This window comes from Falco naumanni, chromosome W (assembly GCF_017639655.2).
Source record: "Falco naumanni isolate bFalNau1 chromosome W, bFalNau1.pat, whole genome shotgun sequence".
Lineage (NCBI taxonomy): Eukaryota > Metazoa > Chordata > Aves > Falconiformes > Falconidae > Falco > Falco naumanni.
Genome location: NC_054079.1, coordinates 1100981 through 1118452, shown reverse-complemented (window position 1 = coordinate 1118452; position 17472 = coordinate 1100981). Strand labels below are relative to the sequence as shown.

Here is a 17472-nt window from a genome sequence, read left to right as displayed (position 1 = left end):
TGAACAATAAGGTGTGTTTATACACAATGTCAAAAAGGTGTCTTACAGAAAAGTTCTCTTTTTCAAGTAAAAAAATGTAAACACTTCATGTTGTGATTGATCAATGAGCTCGTACAATGGAAGGAGGCTCTGAGGAGACAGGCAAAGACTATGTACTCATGAAGCTAAGTGAAGAAGTAGGGGGTGACTGATGACAACTGTTACAAAAAGCTGAACTTATCTCAACACAAAGGAGATGGGAGGTAGTCTTTCTTCTAGATAAATGGCTACAAAAGTTGAGGGAATCAAATGGCTGTGTAACTGCCCTTGAGTTAATAATAATAATAAGCAGCAAATACATATCTTCCTGAGTTAGCAAGGCCAGAGCAGGTAGGTGTATACACGGTTCAGCCAAACAGTATAAAAAGTAAGTGTAGAGCCAAAACAGAGCATAAAGACTTAGTATAGCATATACAGTATAAAAACTGTACAACCAAAAGAACTTTGAAGAGAACAACAGGCTTGAGCTGGATTCAACCCACATATTCATTCCCAATGACTGGGGATGCCCAGCATCGTGATGGAGACCAGTAATGAGAATCACATTTGTATCATGATTCAACTGTATATTGCAACTGCTATACTCTGCCAAATGTAATCTGTACTGTGATTTAAGTAAATTGCTGTATCATTCTGCTAAATCAAAGTCCCATGTAATGTCAAATAACTTAAAAAACCTAAAGTTGATATTAAACATTAATCCCTCTACATATAGAATATCTGAAAGAACCCATTCAGAGATGATGGACACATGCATGTTATCAATAAAAAACCCCCTCATGTATCTGTAGAAACACATTCAGAATTTAATCTATAGATGTTTAAATTCACACCTACAGAGAAATACTTGAGGTTTCTCTACAGATCCAAACAAATTCTTTAACATTATGTGCATGTTCCAAGCATAGCTTTGGCATATGTATTTTGAAAATTAATTTTCATAATAGCAGTAATGTCACAAGAGTTATGCACTGAAAATGCAATTAACCTTAAAAATTTTCTTAAGTATTTTAATCTTTGGATTTTCAGATGGAGAAATAAAGAGGACATATATCAAATGACAGAAATGGCAGAATTAAAATAAGACTACATACATCTTGTTTCCAAAACTCAAGCTTGTACTGAATCCATGGAAAGATGCAACTCCAGTTTTAACAACAGCTGGAATTTTAAGTTTTCAGAAATGAGGATCTCCATGCAAATAGCTACAGTAAAGATCCTATTTGCAATTTTTGACTATTAAAAGAACAAGTAAATAGAACTTCCTTTTGAACATGTTTATAAGAACTATCAGCTAGAAAATAAAATAAAAGGTGTGGATAACTGGCAAGCTGAAAAGGGTCACATAGCCATAGTCCAGCTGGCTGGACAAAAATGCACATCGCTCTCAGCTTATCTGAAGTAAAGCAAAAATACACTGTCCTTGGCTGTTCTTGTTACACAAAAACAGGAAGATCGCGGTGGGAAAAGAATGTTACAGGTGGGAACAGATAACTACGGAAGAGAAACTAGGGGCGGGCTTGGTATTTAGGCAACTAACCAATAACGAGCTTAACTTTTGTAATATGTATGAGCCAATTATAACAAGGCATAAAAGGTGACTGTAAGGCACAATAAACGGAGTCTGCTGATCACTCATATTGAGTGACTGTGTCTTCCCTCCGTCGCGACAAAAAGGTATCACAAAAAGTCTGAATAGAAACCCAAAAGATTTTGGGACTTGACTGCAACCACTAAACAAGCATTCTCATCATATCATAAGCCACCCTAGTTATATGAGGAAAAAAGTTTAAAAACATACTTCTTAAAAAAAAGAAACATGTTCTCACAAAGTAAAAGAACTAGAACACACAGATTTCACATTTTCCATTACTGGCTGATGACACAAGGCAAGATTTAACTAAATCAGCTCAGGAAGTTAAAATGCTATAGAAAAAACACCCACATATTCAGCAGGGTGGTTCAGCACAAACTTGTTTTCTGTCCTCTGCTCAGAGACTCTGAATCTTATACAGCGCAACACATTTAGCCTTCCAAAACAAAAGGAACTCTACAGGTATACTGAAGGAAGATCTATTTACAGAAGCTGCAAAAACCACAAAGGAGAAGCTATGCATGCTACTCAGAATAAGTGTTTGCCCTGTTCAGTAACTGCTCATCTTCGGCACCTCTTATTTTTGATAGGACTTAAGCTCTATAGTCAGATGTTTTTTCTCTCAAATTAAATTATGTCCAAAATTGTTCGGCTATCCATACACCATCTCCATGCATGAAATGGCACATAGCAAACTAACAAATATTTACAACAACACTGAACTAAGAGTTTGAGACTACCCTTTTTTATTGTTAAGTGAAAAAGAGCTTGACAGTTCCTGACTGATTTCAAGAACTCGCTTGTCCATGTACCTAGCTCCAAACAAAAACCAACTAAATACGCTGAGAACTGCTCAGTAATACACAATGTTATGGCATTTAGATGAATAATGTGAATATAGTTGTCATGGTTTACCCTGTCCAGTAATTAAGTACCACGCAGCTGCTTGCTCACTCTACCCTCACCTTAGAGGGGTGGGAAGAATTGGAATGTAAAACTTGAGGGCTGAGGTAAGAACAATTTAATAATTGAAATAAAATAAAAACAAAACAACAACAATAATAATAATAATAATAACAGTTATAATGAAAAGGAGGGAACAAAGGAGAGGAATGAAATCCAAAGGGAAGGGAGAAAAGAAAACTAGTGACAAACAATGCAACTGCTCACCACTGATGCCCAGACATTCCCTGAGCAACAATCAGCAGGCCTCAGCACACCTCACAGTTTATATACTGAGCACGATGTCCCATGCTATGGAATATCCCTTTGGCTGGTTCAGGTCACCTGTCCTGGCTGTGTCCCCTCCCAATTTCCTGTGCCCCTCCAGCCCTCCCACTGGCAAGTCCTGAGAAACCAAAAAGTCACCAAATACACTGTTCCCACACCAAATTCAAAACATAGCACTGCACTAGCCATCAAGAAGAAAACTAACTCTATCCCAGCCAAAACCAGCATGTTGGAAGCTCGGAATATCCAAGTCCAGACAATGTTAAGAGTTGAGACTGACCAAACATTTTCCTGGTTTCAGCTGGGATAGAGTTAATTTTCTTCCTAGTAGCTGGTGCAGTGCTGTGTTTTGGATTTAGTATGAGAATAATGCTGATAACACACTGATGGTTTAGTTGTTGCTAAGTAGTGCTTACCCTAAGTCAAGGACTTTTCAGTTTCCCATGCTCTGACAGTGAGCAGGTGCACAAGGAGCTGGGAGGGAGCAGAGCCAGGACAGGTGACCTGAATGAGCCAAAGGGATATTCCATACCATAGAACATCATGCTCAGTATATAAACTGGGGGGAGTTGTCAAGGGCCTGCTGATCACTGCTTGGGGACTGGCTGGGCATCAGTCAGCAGGTGGTGAGCAACTATATTGCGCATCACATGTTTTTCTTGGGTTTTATTTCTCTCTCTTTTTATTTTTCATTATTACTACTACTACTACTACATTTTATTTCATTTATTAACCTGTTCTTGTCTCAACCCATGGTTGCAGCTGCATGTGTGTGGCTGCATGGTACTCAATTGCCAGCTGGGGTCAAAACATGACAGTCCTTTTCAGCACCCAAGGTGGGGCACAAAGGGTTGCAAAACCAACAGATCTGACCAGAGCATGTTAAAACAAATTTGTTATAAGCATTCATTATATTAGTTTAATAGCTGCTGGTCACAATATTGGTTTATTTGCTCTCAGAGTTTTTGCATTTGGTCTCCGAGTTGTGTTATGTAACACCTTACATGCAGTATTTGTTCCCCATTGTAGTGTTTATCACCCTTGAGGCCCAGGCTAAGGTTATCATTCTATTGTTCTTTGTAATACTGGCTTATGATATTACAGAATTGCTGGTTGTAAAACTAATCTTGTATGCGTACTCAGCATTGCCATCACATCTGTACTTTGGGAGTCATCTACTGGGTACTATTAATAATTAGACATTTTCCCTTTCCTCCTCAGAGTGCCAACCTATGGAGGAGACATCTTCCCATATGTTCCCCTATGTTCCCCTTCTTCTCCAGGGTAATTACAATAGCATTTGAAAATTTTGAAATTCGGAATATCCTGAAACTAGCATGGTCCTTATTGTTAGGAACCAGCAGGTTGCTGAATGTGTTTCAGATTTTGTGTAGGGTTAAGCAACTATTTGACTACTCCAACCCCCATGACAGGAACTACAGCTACTCCAACCCCGGTGTGATGCACTGCAGCTACTCCAACCCCCACAACAGGCACTGTGGCTATGCAAACCCTGGCTACAGGCACTACAACTACTCAGATCCTGGTGATGGGTGATGCAGCTGAAACAGAAAACCAACCCATGTTGGTATCAATCACCCCCATACACAAAAACAAATGGACACAAAAGGCAGCTTGTTTAGTAAAGGAGGATGAAGCGGGGCTATCACAAAAACAGGAGGAAGAGCCAGAACAAGAGGTAACCACTCGATCCCTATCCCTGAATGAGCTGTGGGATCTGCAAAAAGATTTTAGCCGCTGTCCAGGTGAGCACATTATCAACTGGCTGCTTCAATGCTGGGATAACAGGGCTAATAGTTTGGAATTAGAGGGTAGGGAAGCTAAGCAGCTGGGATCACTTTCTAGGGAAGGGGGCATTGACAGGCAATTGGAAGAGGGACACAAGTCCTCAGCCTCTGGAGACGACTCCTGTCAAGTGTGAAGGAAAGGTATCCCTTCAAGGAATAAGTTATATGTCACCCAGGCAACTGGACCACACTAGAAAGAGGTATTCAGTACCTGAGGGAATTAGCCATGCTACAGATGATTTATAATGACCAGAACAACATGCAATTATCCACAGATCCAGACAAAGTTCAATGTACATTGACCCACGTGGCAGATACTTTTATGGAGTGCACCATCATTGTATACCAATTCATTGGCAGTAATGAGCTGGAGAGACGAAGCAGCACTGGTGGTGGATGAAGTTGCTCACCTACTCCAGGAACAGAAAGACAATCTCTCTTCCTCCCACATCTTCGGCTGTGGAGAAACTGGTCCAGCACTTTGACAAGGATAGATCCTAACTCCCCAGCCATATGGACCCATATCTCTATTAACAGTAAGCGCCCTTTTGCTCAAGAGGGAGGATATATTGGGCACATATCACAGGGTATGTTGTGGTTTTACCTGCAGAACCATGGACAGGACATGAGGTAGTAGGATGGAAATACCGCACCGAGACTTCCTGATTCCCATCCAGGAGCTGATTCTTTCACTGGAGAGCCAAGGAGTGATCAGCAGAACCCGTTCACCCTTTAATAGCCCCATATGGCCAGTGTGAAAATCTAATGGAGAGTGGAGACTAACAGTGGACTATTGTGGCTTGAATGAAATCACACCGCCATTGAGTGCTGCTGTACTAGACATGCTAGAACTTCAATATGAACTGGAGTCACAGGCAGCCAAGTGGTATGCCACTACTGATAGTGCAAATGCATTTTCCTCAACCCTTTGGCAGCAGAGTTCAGGCCACAGATTCTTTCAATTGGAGGGGCGTCCAATACACCTGAAATTGACTGCCCCAGGGGTGGAAACACAGCCCTGCCATCTGCCATGGACTGATCCAGGCTGCACTGGAACAGGGTGAAGCACTGGAACACCTGCAATACATTGATGACATCATCATATGGGGCAATACAGCAGAAGTTGGTTTTGAGGAAGGGGAGAAAATAGTCCAAATCCTTCTGAAAGCTGGTTCTGTCATAAACCCAAGTATGGTCAAGGGACCTGCACAGGAAATAAAATAAAATAGCAAGGTGGACGTCATCAGATCCCAATGGATGTGATCAACAAAATAACAGCTATGTCTCCACCAACTAGCTATAAAAAACCCAAGCTTTCTTAGGCATTGTGGAGTTTTGGAGAATGCACATTCTAAACTACAGTCTGATTGTAAGCCCTCTTTATCAGGTGACCTGAAAGAAGAATGATTTCAAATGGGGTCCTGAGCAACAACAAGCCTTTGAACAAATTAAATGAGAGATAGTTCATATAGTAGCCCTTGGGCCGGTTCAGACTGGGCAAGATGTAAAGAATGTGCTCTACACCGCAGCCGGGGAGAATGGCCCTACCTGGAGCCTCTGGCAGAAAGCACCAGGGGAAACTCGAGGACAACCCTTGGGCTTTTGGAGTCAGGGATATAGAGGATCAGAAACCTGCTATACTCCAACTGAAAAAGAGATACTGACAGCTTATGAAGGGGTTCGAGCTGCTTCAGAAGTGGTTGGCACCGAGACATAGCTCCTCCTGGCACCCCGTTTACCAGTGCTGTGCTGGATTTTTAAAGGGAGGGTCTCATCTACACATCACACAACTGATGCTACATGGAGTAAGTGGGTCACACTGATCACAAAGTGAGCTCAATGAGGAAATTCCAGCTGCCCAGGAATCTTGGAAGTGATCATAGACTGGGCAGAAGACAAAGATTTCAGAATGTCACCAGAGGAGGTGGTCACATCAGCGGAAGAAGCCCCAGCATATAATAAATTACCAGAACATGAGAAGCAATGTGCCTTGTTTACTGATGGGTCCTGCCATATTACAGGAAAGCATTGGAGGTGGAAGGCAGCTGTATGGAGTCCCCTACGACAAGTTGGAGAAAAAGCTGAACGAGAAGGTAAATTGAGTCTGTCTGCAGAAGTGAAAGCTATCCAGCTGGCTTTAGATGTTGCTGAACGAGAAAGATGGCCAATACTTTACCTCTGTACTGACTCATGGATGGTGGGAAATGCTCTGTGGGGGTGGTTACAGCAATGGAAGCAAAGTAATTGGCACAGAGGTAAACCCATCTGGGCTGCTGCATTATGGCAAGATATCGCTGCTCCAGTGGAGAACCTGGTTGTAAAAGTACATCATATAGATGCTCATGTACCCAAGAGTCGGGCCACTGAGGCACATTTAAACAATCAGCAGGTAGATCGAGCAGCCAAGATTGAAGTGGCTCAAGTAGATTTGGATTGGCAACGCAAAGGTAAATTATTCATAGCTCGATGGGCTCATGACACTTCAGGCCATCAAGGATGAGATGCAACATATAGATGGGCCCAGGATCGAGGGGTGGACTTAACCATGGACACTATTGCACAGGTAATCCATGAATGTGAAACATGCGCTGCAGTTAAGCAAGCCAAGCAGTGAAAGCCTCTGTGGCATGGAGGCCGATGGCTGAAATATAAATATGGGGAGGCTTGGCAAATTGACTGTATCACACTCCCACAGACCCACCAAGGCAAGTGCCATGTGCTAACAACAGTGGAAGCTACCACCGGATGGCTAAAAACATATCCCATGTCACAGCCCAAAACGCTATCCTGGGCCTTGAAATGCAACTCTTATGGCAACACAGTAACCCAAAAATAATTGCATAAGACAACTAGACTGATTTCTGAAACAACCTCATAGACACTTGGGCCAAAGAACATGGTATTGAGTAGGTATATCACATTCCTTATCATGCACCGGCCTCTGGGAAAATTGAACGATGTAACAGACTGTTAAAGACTACACTGAAAGCAATGAGTGGTGGAACTTTCAAACATTGGGATACACATTTAGCAAAGGCTACCTGGTTGGTTAATACCAGAGGATCTGCTACCCAAGCTGGTCCTGCCCAGTCAAAGCTTTTGCATGCTGTAGAGGGGGATAAAGGTCCTGTAGTGGAGCTTAAAAACATGCTGGGGAAAACAGCCTGGGTCATTCCTGCCTCAGGTTAAGGCAAACCCATTTGTTGCATTGCTTTTGTTCAAGGGCCTGGGAGCACTTGGTGGGTAATGGGGGAGGATGGGGAAGTTGTGTGCCTCAAAGACATTTGATTTTGGGACAGAACAGTCAGTGAATGAAATTGTGTGATGTTGATTGCTACCTAACACTGTACATTATCACCTCTATGGTGGCTATATGCCATACCAAGGGTATTACAGTGAAATCACCCAGATTAACAAAAAATGAACTTTAATGAAACAAGACAAGAGCAACGGTGATGGAACCAGAAGTGGCTTCAGCATGCAACAATCCAACACCACATGCCATTTTTCCAGTCCTGAAAGACTGTTATGACAGATGGATCCCAGTGTCATGGACCAAATGAACTGAATAGACTTTTATAGGGATGGCCCATAGACTAAGGGAATGTTATCTGTGTGTACACACACACACACATATATATATATATATATATATATCAAAGGACCAGAAAGGTGACGGTGTTTGACTGGGATGCATTGGAAAGTGTGGGACCTTGGAATGATATAATTGGTATGGAATAAGTGGTGGATAATGTCCTGGTTTCAGCTGGGATAGAGTTAATTTTATTCCTAGTAGCTGGTAGAGTGCTGTGTGTTGGATTTAGTATGAGAATAATTTTGATACCTCACTGATGCTCATAGAAAAACTATTTAAAGAAATATGTAAATATATGTAACAAAAAACAAGAGGTCAAAAGAATTTTAAAAACAAAGGATGTTAATCAACCCCTAGGAACAGTCAACAAGACATAGCCATGGGAGAGGGAATAGCCACAATAGTCAAGCTAAGAAATGAAAACAAAATAAGCTCAAGGAGAACTAAATGGTTAATGAGACCAAACAGAAAATTACTGGAACTGTGTGTGAACTATCATAATCAGCATACTAAAAGATCCACCCTCAGGCAAAGAAAGCCCCCTACTAACAAGGCCCCCTTCCTCATAGAACATGTGAAGTGAAAAGAGAGAATACTGTACCTTTAAATGGAGACAAGGCTTGCAAGAACTAATGAGAATAAGGGTGACTAAACATAATTATAAAAGAACTGATAACAGTTGCTCAAAGTGTATAAAACATTTTTCCATGTATTAAGGTGTGCTAGCTGTGTGGATTTACCACTTAGCACCCATCTCTGCGCAGATATGCAATAAACAAATATCTTAGCTCTGTGTGTGGATCAGCTATTGCACACCAGGTGAAGAACTCAGATTTGGGATGTTTTAGTTGTTGCTAAGTAGTGCTTACCCTAAGTCAAGGACTTTTCAGTTTCCCATGCTCTGCAGGTGAGCAGGTGCACAAGGAGCTGGGAGGGAGCAGAGCCAGGACAGGTGACCTGAATGAGCCAAAGGGATATTCCATACTATATGATGTCATGCTCAGTATATAAACTGGGAAGAGTTGGCTGGGAGGCACTGATTGCTGCTCAGGGACTGGCTGGACATTGGTCAGCAGGTGGTGAGCAATTGTATTGTGCATCACCTGTTTTTCTTGGGTTTAATTTCTCTCTCTTTTTCCTTTTAATTACAATTATTACTATTATAACTATTAATATTAAAATTTTCTTTATTTCAGTTATTAACCTGTTCTTATCTCAACCCATGGGTTTTACCTTTTTTTGATTCTCCTCCCCATCCCACCAGGGGAGGTGGGGGAGTGATCAAGCAGCTGCATGCTACTTAGTTGCCAGCTTGGCTCAGGTTAAACCATGACAAATGTATACAACTTGGAGATGTGTATCAAAAAGACAGCAATACTACATTAATCAGACAAGAGGATAAATTAAGGGCTCCCCAGTTAAGATTAAACAGGCTTCATACAGAAAAAAGTAAAGACCTAAATATTAACTGTTGTGTAGAAATACTAAAAAGCAAAATTGGCCTCTAAAGAAATCTGAGTGTCAATTATAATAATTTTGCATGGTGCAAAATGAAGTTGCCAATTATAGTATAAAATTTAATAACAATGGACAGTGTGGCCATCTAAAATAATATTTTTTTTCTTTTTAAATTAAGAAGACAAAAAGTGAAATTATCTACTCAGCACATAAAATTACCTATTTTCATTCACAAAAATCACCCTCTACATAATCTTCAATTTATGAAACACACAATGCAGCAACAATCCCTATATACATTTAGAAAAACCCTTATGAAGTGTTTTTGAGAGATACTCTTTCACAATTACTATCTGATCAATTTCTATAAAATCATTTAAAATTTTACAGCAAGTTATTAAATATATGGTGACTAGATTACTTTTTCCAGCATTTCCGAGATAAGCAAAGGAGAAATTTTCCCCTTGAAGTGTTAGTCTATGGTATGGAATATCCCTTTGGTCAGTTGGGGTAAGGTATCCTGGCTGTGTCCCCTCTCAACTTCTTGTGCACCCCCAGCCTACTCGCTGAGAGGGGGCAACATGAGAAGGAGTAAAGACAATGACACTGTAAGCACTGTTCAGCAGTAACTGAAACATTAGTATGTTATGAACCGTTTTCAGCACAAATCCAAAACATAGCACCATGCAAGCCTATTATCAATAAATTTAACTCTATCCCAATCAAAACTAGTACAACTTCTTATATGTAAATCTGTACAGCTTAAATTTATGTATATCCTTTCAATTCCAGTTTCTATAATGAAAGCAATAATTATCTTTAAAAAAATGAACACCAAAAAAAAACCCCAACCACAAACAGTAATAGCTTCATAAACCCACAAGTACGTAAGAAAAATCTATAAAATAAGGACACTTTTTTTACCCACTAAAAATAACAAACAAAACCCCCAAATTCAGTAACATCTCACCTGCATCAGCTCTGGACCGCTGACCTGGCGATTTTCCAAATGGAGTCTTCATTCATCTGTGTTTAAGTGAGCAGCAAAGCTGCTAGACTAGGGTGAAAATTCAGTTCCTCCCAAAATATCTTCTTACTCTCGTAATACAACAGCTACTTATTAATCCACCGTCCAATCACCAATTTGTTCTTCCTCAAAAATAGGAGAAGCACTTTCAATTATATCATTCTGAAAAACAAGCCAGAAAGTACAGTCTGATTTGAGACCTGGTTAAAATAAACATAAAAATGAAACAAAATATTTTTTCTTTCATACTCGATCAGAAGTCCTTTCATTCAGTAAACAGAGGGTGGGTAGGCAAGACAACAGCCAAATATTAAGGCTCATACCGTTGTATCACAAATGGAGTTTGTTACCTGGCGTGCAAAGAGCCAATCTCACAAACAGAGCCAAGATCATTTATTGCAAGTCTGCACAGAGGTAGGTGCTAGCTTTATGGATTTACCACCTTTGCATACCAGGTAACAAACTCCATTTGTGAGGCAACAATTTTTGGTGACCCAGGTGGGACAAGCCTTGCCTGGATCGTCTTGCTATCCTGAAGAAGAGTGGTGACTGAAGCAGACTCTAGTGCACACTGACCAGTTTGATCGGGGACTCTGCCAAGTTTCCCTCCTGTGGTCAAGCGCTAAGTGACATGATAGTGCAATGCAAGCCTAATGAGGTATCAGCTAAGGAACTGCAAGGGGGCCTTGGTGAGTGGAAAATTCTGCTCTGATCTGTTGTTTCCAGTCTGGGGTTTGGGTCTGTTCTCTGTAAGTCACTCTATCCTGAGGATCGCAGCAGTAGCTTATTTTGACTTCTGTATGTAGACGCTTGAGAAGGGAAATTATATTACCTTCCATTTGCTGAGTACACGAAGTTCTGGTTAAAGAAAATTTCCTAGGAAATAACATGGGTTCTGGTTCCTCCATCAAGATACCCCTTTGCACTCCTTTAGGATGCATCCTGAAAAATTGGAACTATTTTGGCAGGGATCCCTTAACTAAAAGAAAATTACACAGATCTTGTGATCAATGGTGACCAAAGTATAAGCTGGACAACGGTGAGAAACAGCCAGAAAATGGGACTTTGAATTATAACACTATATTGCAGTTAATGCTTTTCTGTAGAAGAGTGGGTAAATGGGATGAAGTACCATATGTTGGTTTGTTCTTTGCCTTGCATGATAATCATGAAATGAGGAAGAAATGTAAATTGTTAGACAATGATCTGAATGGTATCTATGCATTGGCTGAAAGTGGACTAAAGAAGACTCAGAGGCGCTGTTTGGCTTGTGATATTGGGAAGGGGTGTATTAAGGGAAACAAGGAAGATATACAATTGTTGGTCCCACCAATCAGACAAGAGGCTGGTAGCAATTCTGATGAACAATCTCCCCAAATGGAAGAGAGAAATTTCTCTCCCATTTCAGGAAGAACTCTGGTTCAGCACCTGGTGATACAGGCACCACTCCAGCACGCAGTGAGAGTTGAAGGTTTGCCAGTGTTTGCACATAACCTGTTTACCAGCTCAGACTTATTAAATCGGAAACAATCAGTGGGATTGTATAGAGAAAATCCAGATAAAATGTATCAGAGGAATCAATTGTGCTGAATCATAATCCTATCTGGAGTGACATGCAAACACTGTTAAACACTCTTTTTACTCCAGAAGAAAAGTGATTGGTTTTGGAAAAAGCCAAACAAGAGAATCAGAGGCGAAATGCTAACAATGATCCTGCCAGATTTATGCCTAAAACTGATCCAGAATGGGACCCAAATTCTGGTGCTGGGAGGGGAACAATTATACAGTATCAGCAATTGATTTTATATGGTATACAACATGGGGTCCCAAAATCAAAGAATGTGTCAGAGTTATTTGAAGTTAGACAAGGAAATTATAAGAAACCCTCAGCATTTTATGAGAGATTGTGTGAGGCAGCTAGAAGGTGGACTAACTTAGATCCTGAAGATGAAACTAATAGGAGAATGTTTAATATGTTGTTTATTAGACAATTGGCTTCAGATATAAGAAAAAAGTTACAGAAAATAGAAGGGGTAGGAGGAATGACTATCTCTCAATTGACAGAGGTAGCCTACAAAGTATATAATAATCACAGAGGTAGCCTATAATGTATATAATAATCGAGATGAAACAGAGAAAAAAGAAAGATTAAAAGATCACAAAATTCAGGCTAATTTGTTAGCTGCTATGATTGCTGGGAATTCAATGAGAGGCAAGGGAGACATTGAAGATGTTATTGAGGAAATATCTGGGCTAGAGGTAGAGGCTGGGGCTGGAATTCTGGATTGATTTTAGAAAGTTCCATGGGGCCAAATCAATGTGCCTATTGTAAAGGAAAGAGATGTTGGAAAAACAAGTGTTCATAAAGAACAACCATTCCCCAAGGGGGAAAAGACCCCTGAAGCTGATCTGATTATGCTGGGGGCTTCAGATTCAGACTGAAGAGGACCAGGGGACAATATTAAAATTTCCTGAGCTGATCCCCTGGGTTCCAGTTCAGCTGGGGAATGAAACTATTGATTTTGTGGTCGATACTGGAGTGACATATTCAGTTGTAACTAGTTGTAAGGGTCCTTTTTAAGTAATAGCTATATGCCAGTTGTGGGGATCATGGGAAAGCAAGCTTTGAAACTGTTTTTAAAACTGATGGAATGCAAAATTGGAAGTAAAACTGTAATTCAGGAATTCCTCTATATGCTGGAATGTCCCTTACCCCTCTTAGGGCGAGATCTGTTGTGTAAAATAAGAGCACAGGTAACTTTCTCTGATAAGAGAATACAGCTACACCTGCCAAAGGAAACAGCTTGGAAGGCTCAAATCTGTTTATTAACAGAGAAACAATGGGTAGATGCAAACATCCCGGAGGAAATTTTGGATGCTGTAACACCCACTGTATGGGCAACCAACAGACCTGGAAGAGCAAAGAACACAGTACCAGTAAAGGCTGAATTAAAACCCAGACCATAACCAGTAAGAAAAAAAGCAATATCCTATTAAGTTAGAAGCTCATTTGGGTTTAGAACCACTAATAAATGATTTTATTCAACATGGACTATTGAAGGAGTGTCAGTCTGAATATAATACCCCAATCTTACCAGTTAAGAACCCCTGGACTCAAGAATACCAATTGGTGCAAGACTTGAGGGAAATTAATCAAATCACAGTTGATGTACATCCCATGGTTCCGAACTCATACCTTGCTATCATCTTTACCTAATAACAATGTCTATTTTACAGTATTGGATTTAAAAGATGCCTTCTTTTGCATACCCCTGGAGGAGGAGACTCAAAAAACTTTTTGTGTTTGAAAGGGGAAAACACAACGGGACAAAAAGTTCAACTCTGCTGGACTGTGTTACCCCAGGGATTCAAGAATAGCCCTACTTTGTTTGGTAATGTATTGGCCAAAGAACTGGAAGATTGGCAAGGTAAGATTTCTTCGATTACCTTGCTTCAGTATATAGATGATATCCTACTGGGAGCCACAATGAAACAGGAATGTCAGGCAGCCACCATTAGCTTGCTGAATTTCTTGGAACTTGCTGGGTACCAAGTATCACAGAAAAAAAGGCACAAATTGCTTAGCTAACTGTAGAATATCTGGGTTTTGAGATTTTGCAGGGCAAGAGAAGATTTGGAGCAGAACAAAAAGAGGCAATATGCCGTATAGCTCCTCCAAAATCAAAGAAAGAATTAAGAGGATTTTTGGGAATGGCCAGGTGGTGTTGCCTGTGGATACCAAATTTCAGTCTAATTGCTAAACCATTATAATATGCTGCCATCAAAAGGCCTGAAGAAATTCTTGAATGGACTCCTGAATGTTGTAAAAGCTTTGACACTACAAAAGTGGAACTTATGAGGGCTCCCACTCTGGGATTGCCAGACTTGAGTAAGCCTTTCACTTTATATATAATGTGAAAAACAACACGTGGCCTTAGAAGTTCTAACTCAAACCCTTGGAGACTGGAAAAGGCTGGTGGCATACTTCTCTAAGCAATTAGATGAAGTGAGCAAAGCCAGCATACCTCAGAGCAGTGGCGGCAATGGTCTTATTAATTAGAGGCTTGAAAATTGACTTTGGGACAACCCATTATTGCTTTTGTGCCTCATACTGTTTTGGCAGTATCGGAGCAGAAGGGCCATCGCTGGTTGCCCCCAAACAGATTGATTCAATATCAGGCATCCCTGATCAAACAAGATGACGTCACTTTGAAGGTGACTTCCATCCTGAATCCTACTCCCCATTAATGAAAATAATGAGTTGGAACATGACTGTCTACATGTCATAGAACAGGTGTACTCCAGCCAACCAGATCTGAAAGATATACCCTTAGAGAATCTGGACTGGGAGTTATTCACTGATGGAAGCAACTTTATGGACAACAGGCAGCAAAAAGTAGGATATGCTGTAGTAACTTTGAAAAATGAAGTAGAAATTAAGCCGTTACCTGTTAATACATCAGCTCAAAAAGCCAAAATGATTGCATTGACTCGAGCCCTAGAACTGTCTGAAGATAAACAAGTAAATATTTATACGGATTCAACATGTGCATTTGGGGTAGTACACACTTATGGGGCCATTTGGAAAGAACAAGGGCTTTTATCCTCACAAGGAACTGCAATCAAACATGGGAAAGAAATTTTAAGACTCTTACATGCAGTTCAAAACCCAAAAGAACTATCTGTGATTCACTGCAAGGCTCACCAGAAAGGAAAAACAGATGTAATTAGAGTTAATCGAAGAGCAGACGAAGCTGCAAAACAAATAACTCTATCAAATTCTATAATGGGAGCTTTGATTCCTATTGATAAGTTAGTATTGAGAGCCTCCAAATTACTCTGAAAGGGATGATCAATTGGCAAAACTTCTGAACTGTACCAAAAGTGAAAATGGATGGTGGACAATGGACGCTGGATTATAGTTACTGCTCCATTAATGAGGGAATTAATAAAGAAAACTCACCAGAAAACCCATATGGGAGCCGAGGCAATAGTGGCAAGCATAAGACGTTATGCTGTAGGGCCAAGAATGCAACAGCTTGCTAATATTATTGTAAAACAATGCCTGATTTGTTGCAGAAATAATCCAAAAATATAGAAAAGACCCCCTCCAGGACAAGTTAAGAGAGGACATAGTCCAGGGGAATATTGGCAAATAGATTTCTCTGACTTACCAAGATGTAATTGGTATAAATATCTGCTGGTACTTATAGATACATTTTCTGGATGGGTAGAAGCTTTCCCATGTTGAACTAACAAGGCAAAGTAAGAGATACTTACTGAATACATGTTATCATTGGGGCATACTCTATCGTCACTTCATAGATGCCTGAACGAAAGAGCACCTGTACATCTGGACACCCCAGTACATACCTTCCAACCAGGAGATCTAGTTTATATCAGAACCTGGGAAGATGAATCTCTGAAAGAATGCTGGAAAAGACCATATTTGGTATTATTAATCACACCCACAGTGATCAAGGTAAAGGGAATAGACTCTTGGATTTACTACACTCGAGTGAAGAGTGCCCTTCTGGAAGGGTGGAAGTCAAGAGAGACCAGACCTCTGAAATTGAAATTAACACGGAATCAATGAACAGTAAAGCACCTGGACAAATTGGGAATCAGTAGTTCATTTAGACTGTATACAGGAAGAAATTTTATTATACTTTGTATTATTAGGAATAGTAACATTGTTATTGTATCTTTACAAGTATACTGACTTCTGGAATTAGAAATGAATGAACTAAATAGGTTGATAGTCTTCTTTTACTTGAGGTTACCAATGCTCAAAAGCAGGGGTCCTCCAACTACGGCCCGCGGGCTGGATACAGCCCCCCAGGGCCCTCAATCCGGCCCCCGGTATTTACAGAACCCCCCCCCGCCGGGGGTTGGGGGGGGAAACCAAGCAGCCGCAGATGACTGCCTGCCACTGCATCCGTGCCGGCCTCCTGGTTAAAAAGTTTGAGGACCCCTGCTCAAAAGGAACCAGGATAGTCCATGGGACTGTAACATCTACCTCAAACTAATTGAGGGAGCAATGAAAATTGCAAATAAGACAAATTGTTGCATCTGTACACACTTCCCTGAACATGCAAAGAAAGGAATCTCACTTACAGGAATCCCCGTTCCAGCAGAAATATCTCAGCAAAACCTATGGAGAAATACTTCTCTCAATACCAGTTTAAATAGCCAACAAGAATGGGATAGAGAAATTCCAGATCACCAGAGTGGTTATGGTAAATGTGTCCAGCAGTGTACTCCTCCAAAAGGCATTGGTAAATTTGACTGTAATAATAACATGGTTATAGTAAGAAACTATTCTAAGTGCAGTGACATCATTAATTGGGGAGGGAATTTTCAAAAGTCCTGGCCTGTTCCAGAAAGAAAAGCTGCTATTGGCTTTGCGGGAAAAAGGCTAGAAAAAATTTATCAAAGAATAGGGCAGGAATATGTATCTTAGGAGCACTAGTTCTGAGCACTACAGTAATGGAATAATTAGTTTCTAAAGTCTGGTTGAGAACTTGTTTAGAGAGACATAAAAGAGACCATAATCCACTGATTGAGAGACCTACAGCTTTTCATTCTTCTGCTTGGTGGCCATGGCTAGGAGTAAGTGAATTAGAAAAAGCTATTGTAAATATCTCTGCAATTATAGAAAAAAAAAAGAAATGAAACTGCTGAAGCCATTGTGGCTTTACAATAGGAAGTTTAACAACTG

At 40.5% G+C, this 17472-nt stretch overlaps 1 protein-coding gene across 16 annotated transcripts in view; it reads right to left on the bottom strand.

The window, feature by feature from the left end:
• LOC121080375 (spindlin-Z) overlaps positions 1–17472 on the bottom strand; it is a 93154-nt gene that overhangs the window by 20044 nt on the left and 55638 nt on the right. For 13 of the 16 annotated variants that reach the window (XM_040578354.1, XM_040578352.1, XM_040578359.1 and 10 more), the window contains one exon: positions 10695–10913. The exons of 1 other annotated variant lie outside the window; for it this stretch is intronic. In XM_040578354.1, coding sequence (XP_040434288.1) covers positions 10695–10746 — 52 coding nt within the window. In that variant the 5' untranslated portion in view covers positions 10747–10913. Of the gene's footprint in view, positions 1–5275; positions 5611–10694; positions 10914–11583; positions 12692–17472 lie in introns of those variants that run through there. 2 more of the 16 variants (XM_040578364.1, XM_040578367.1) reach the window with 2 other exon arrangements.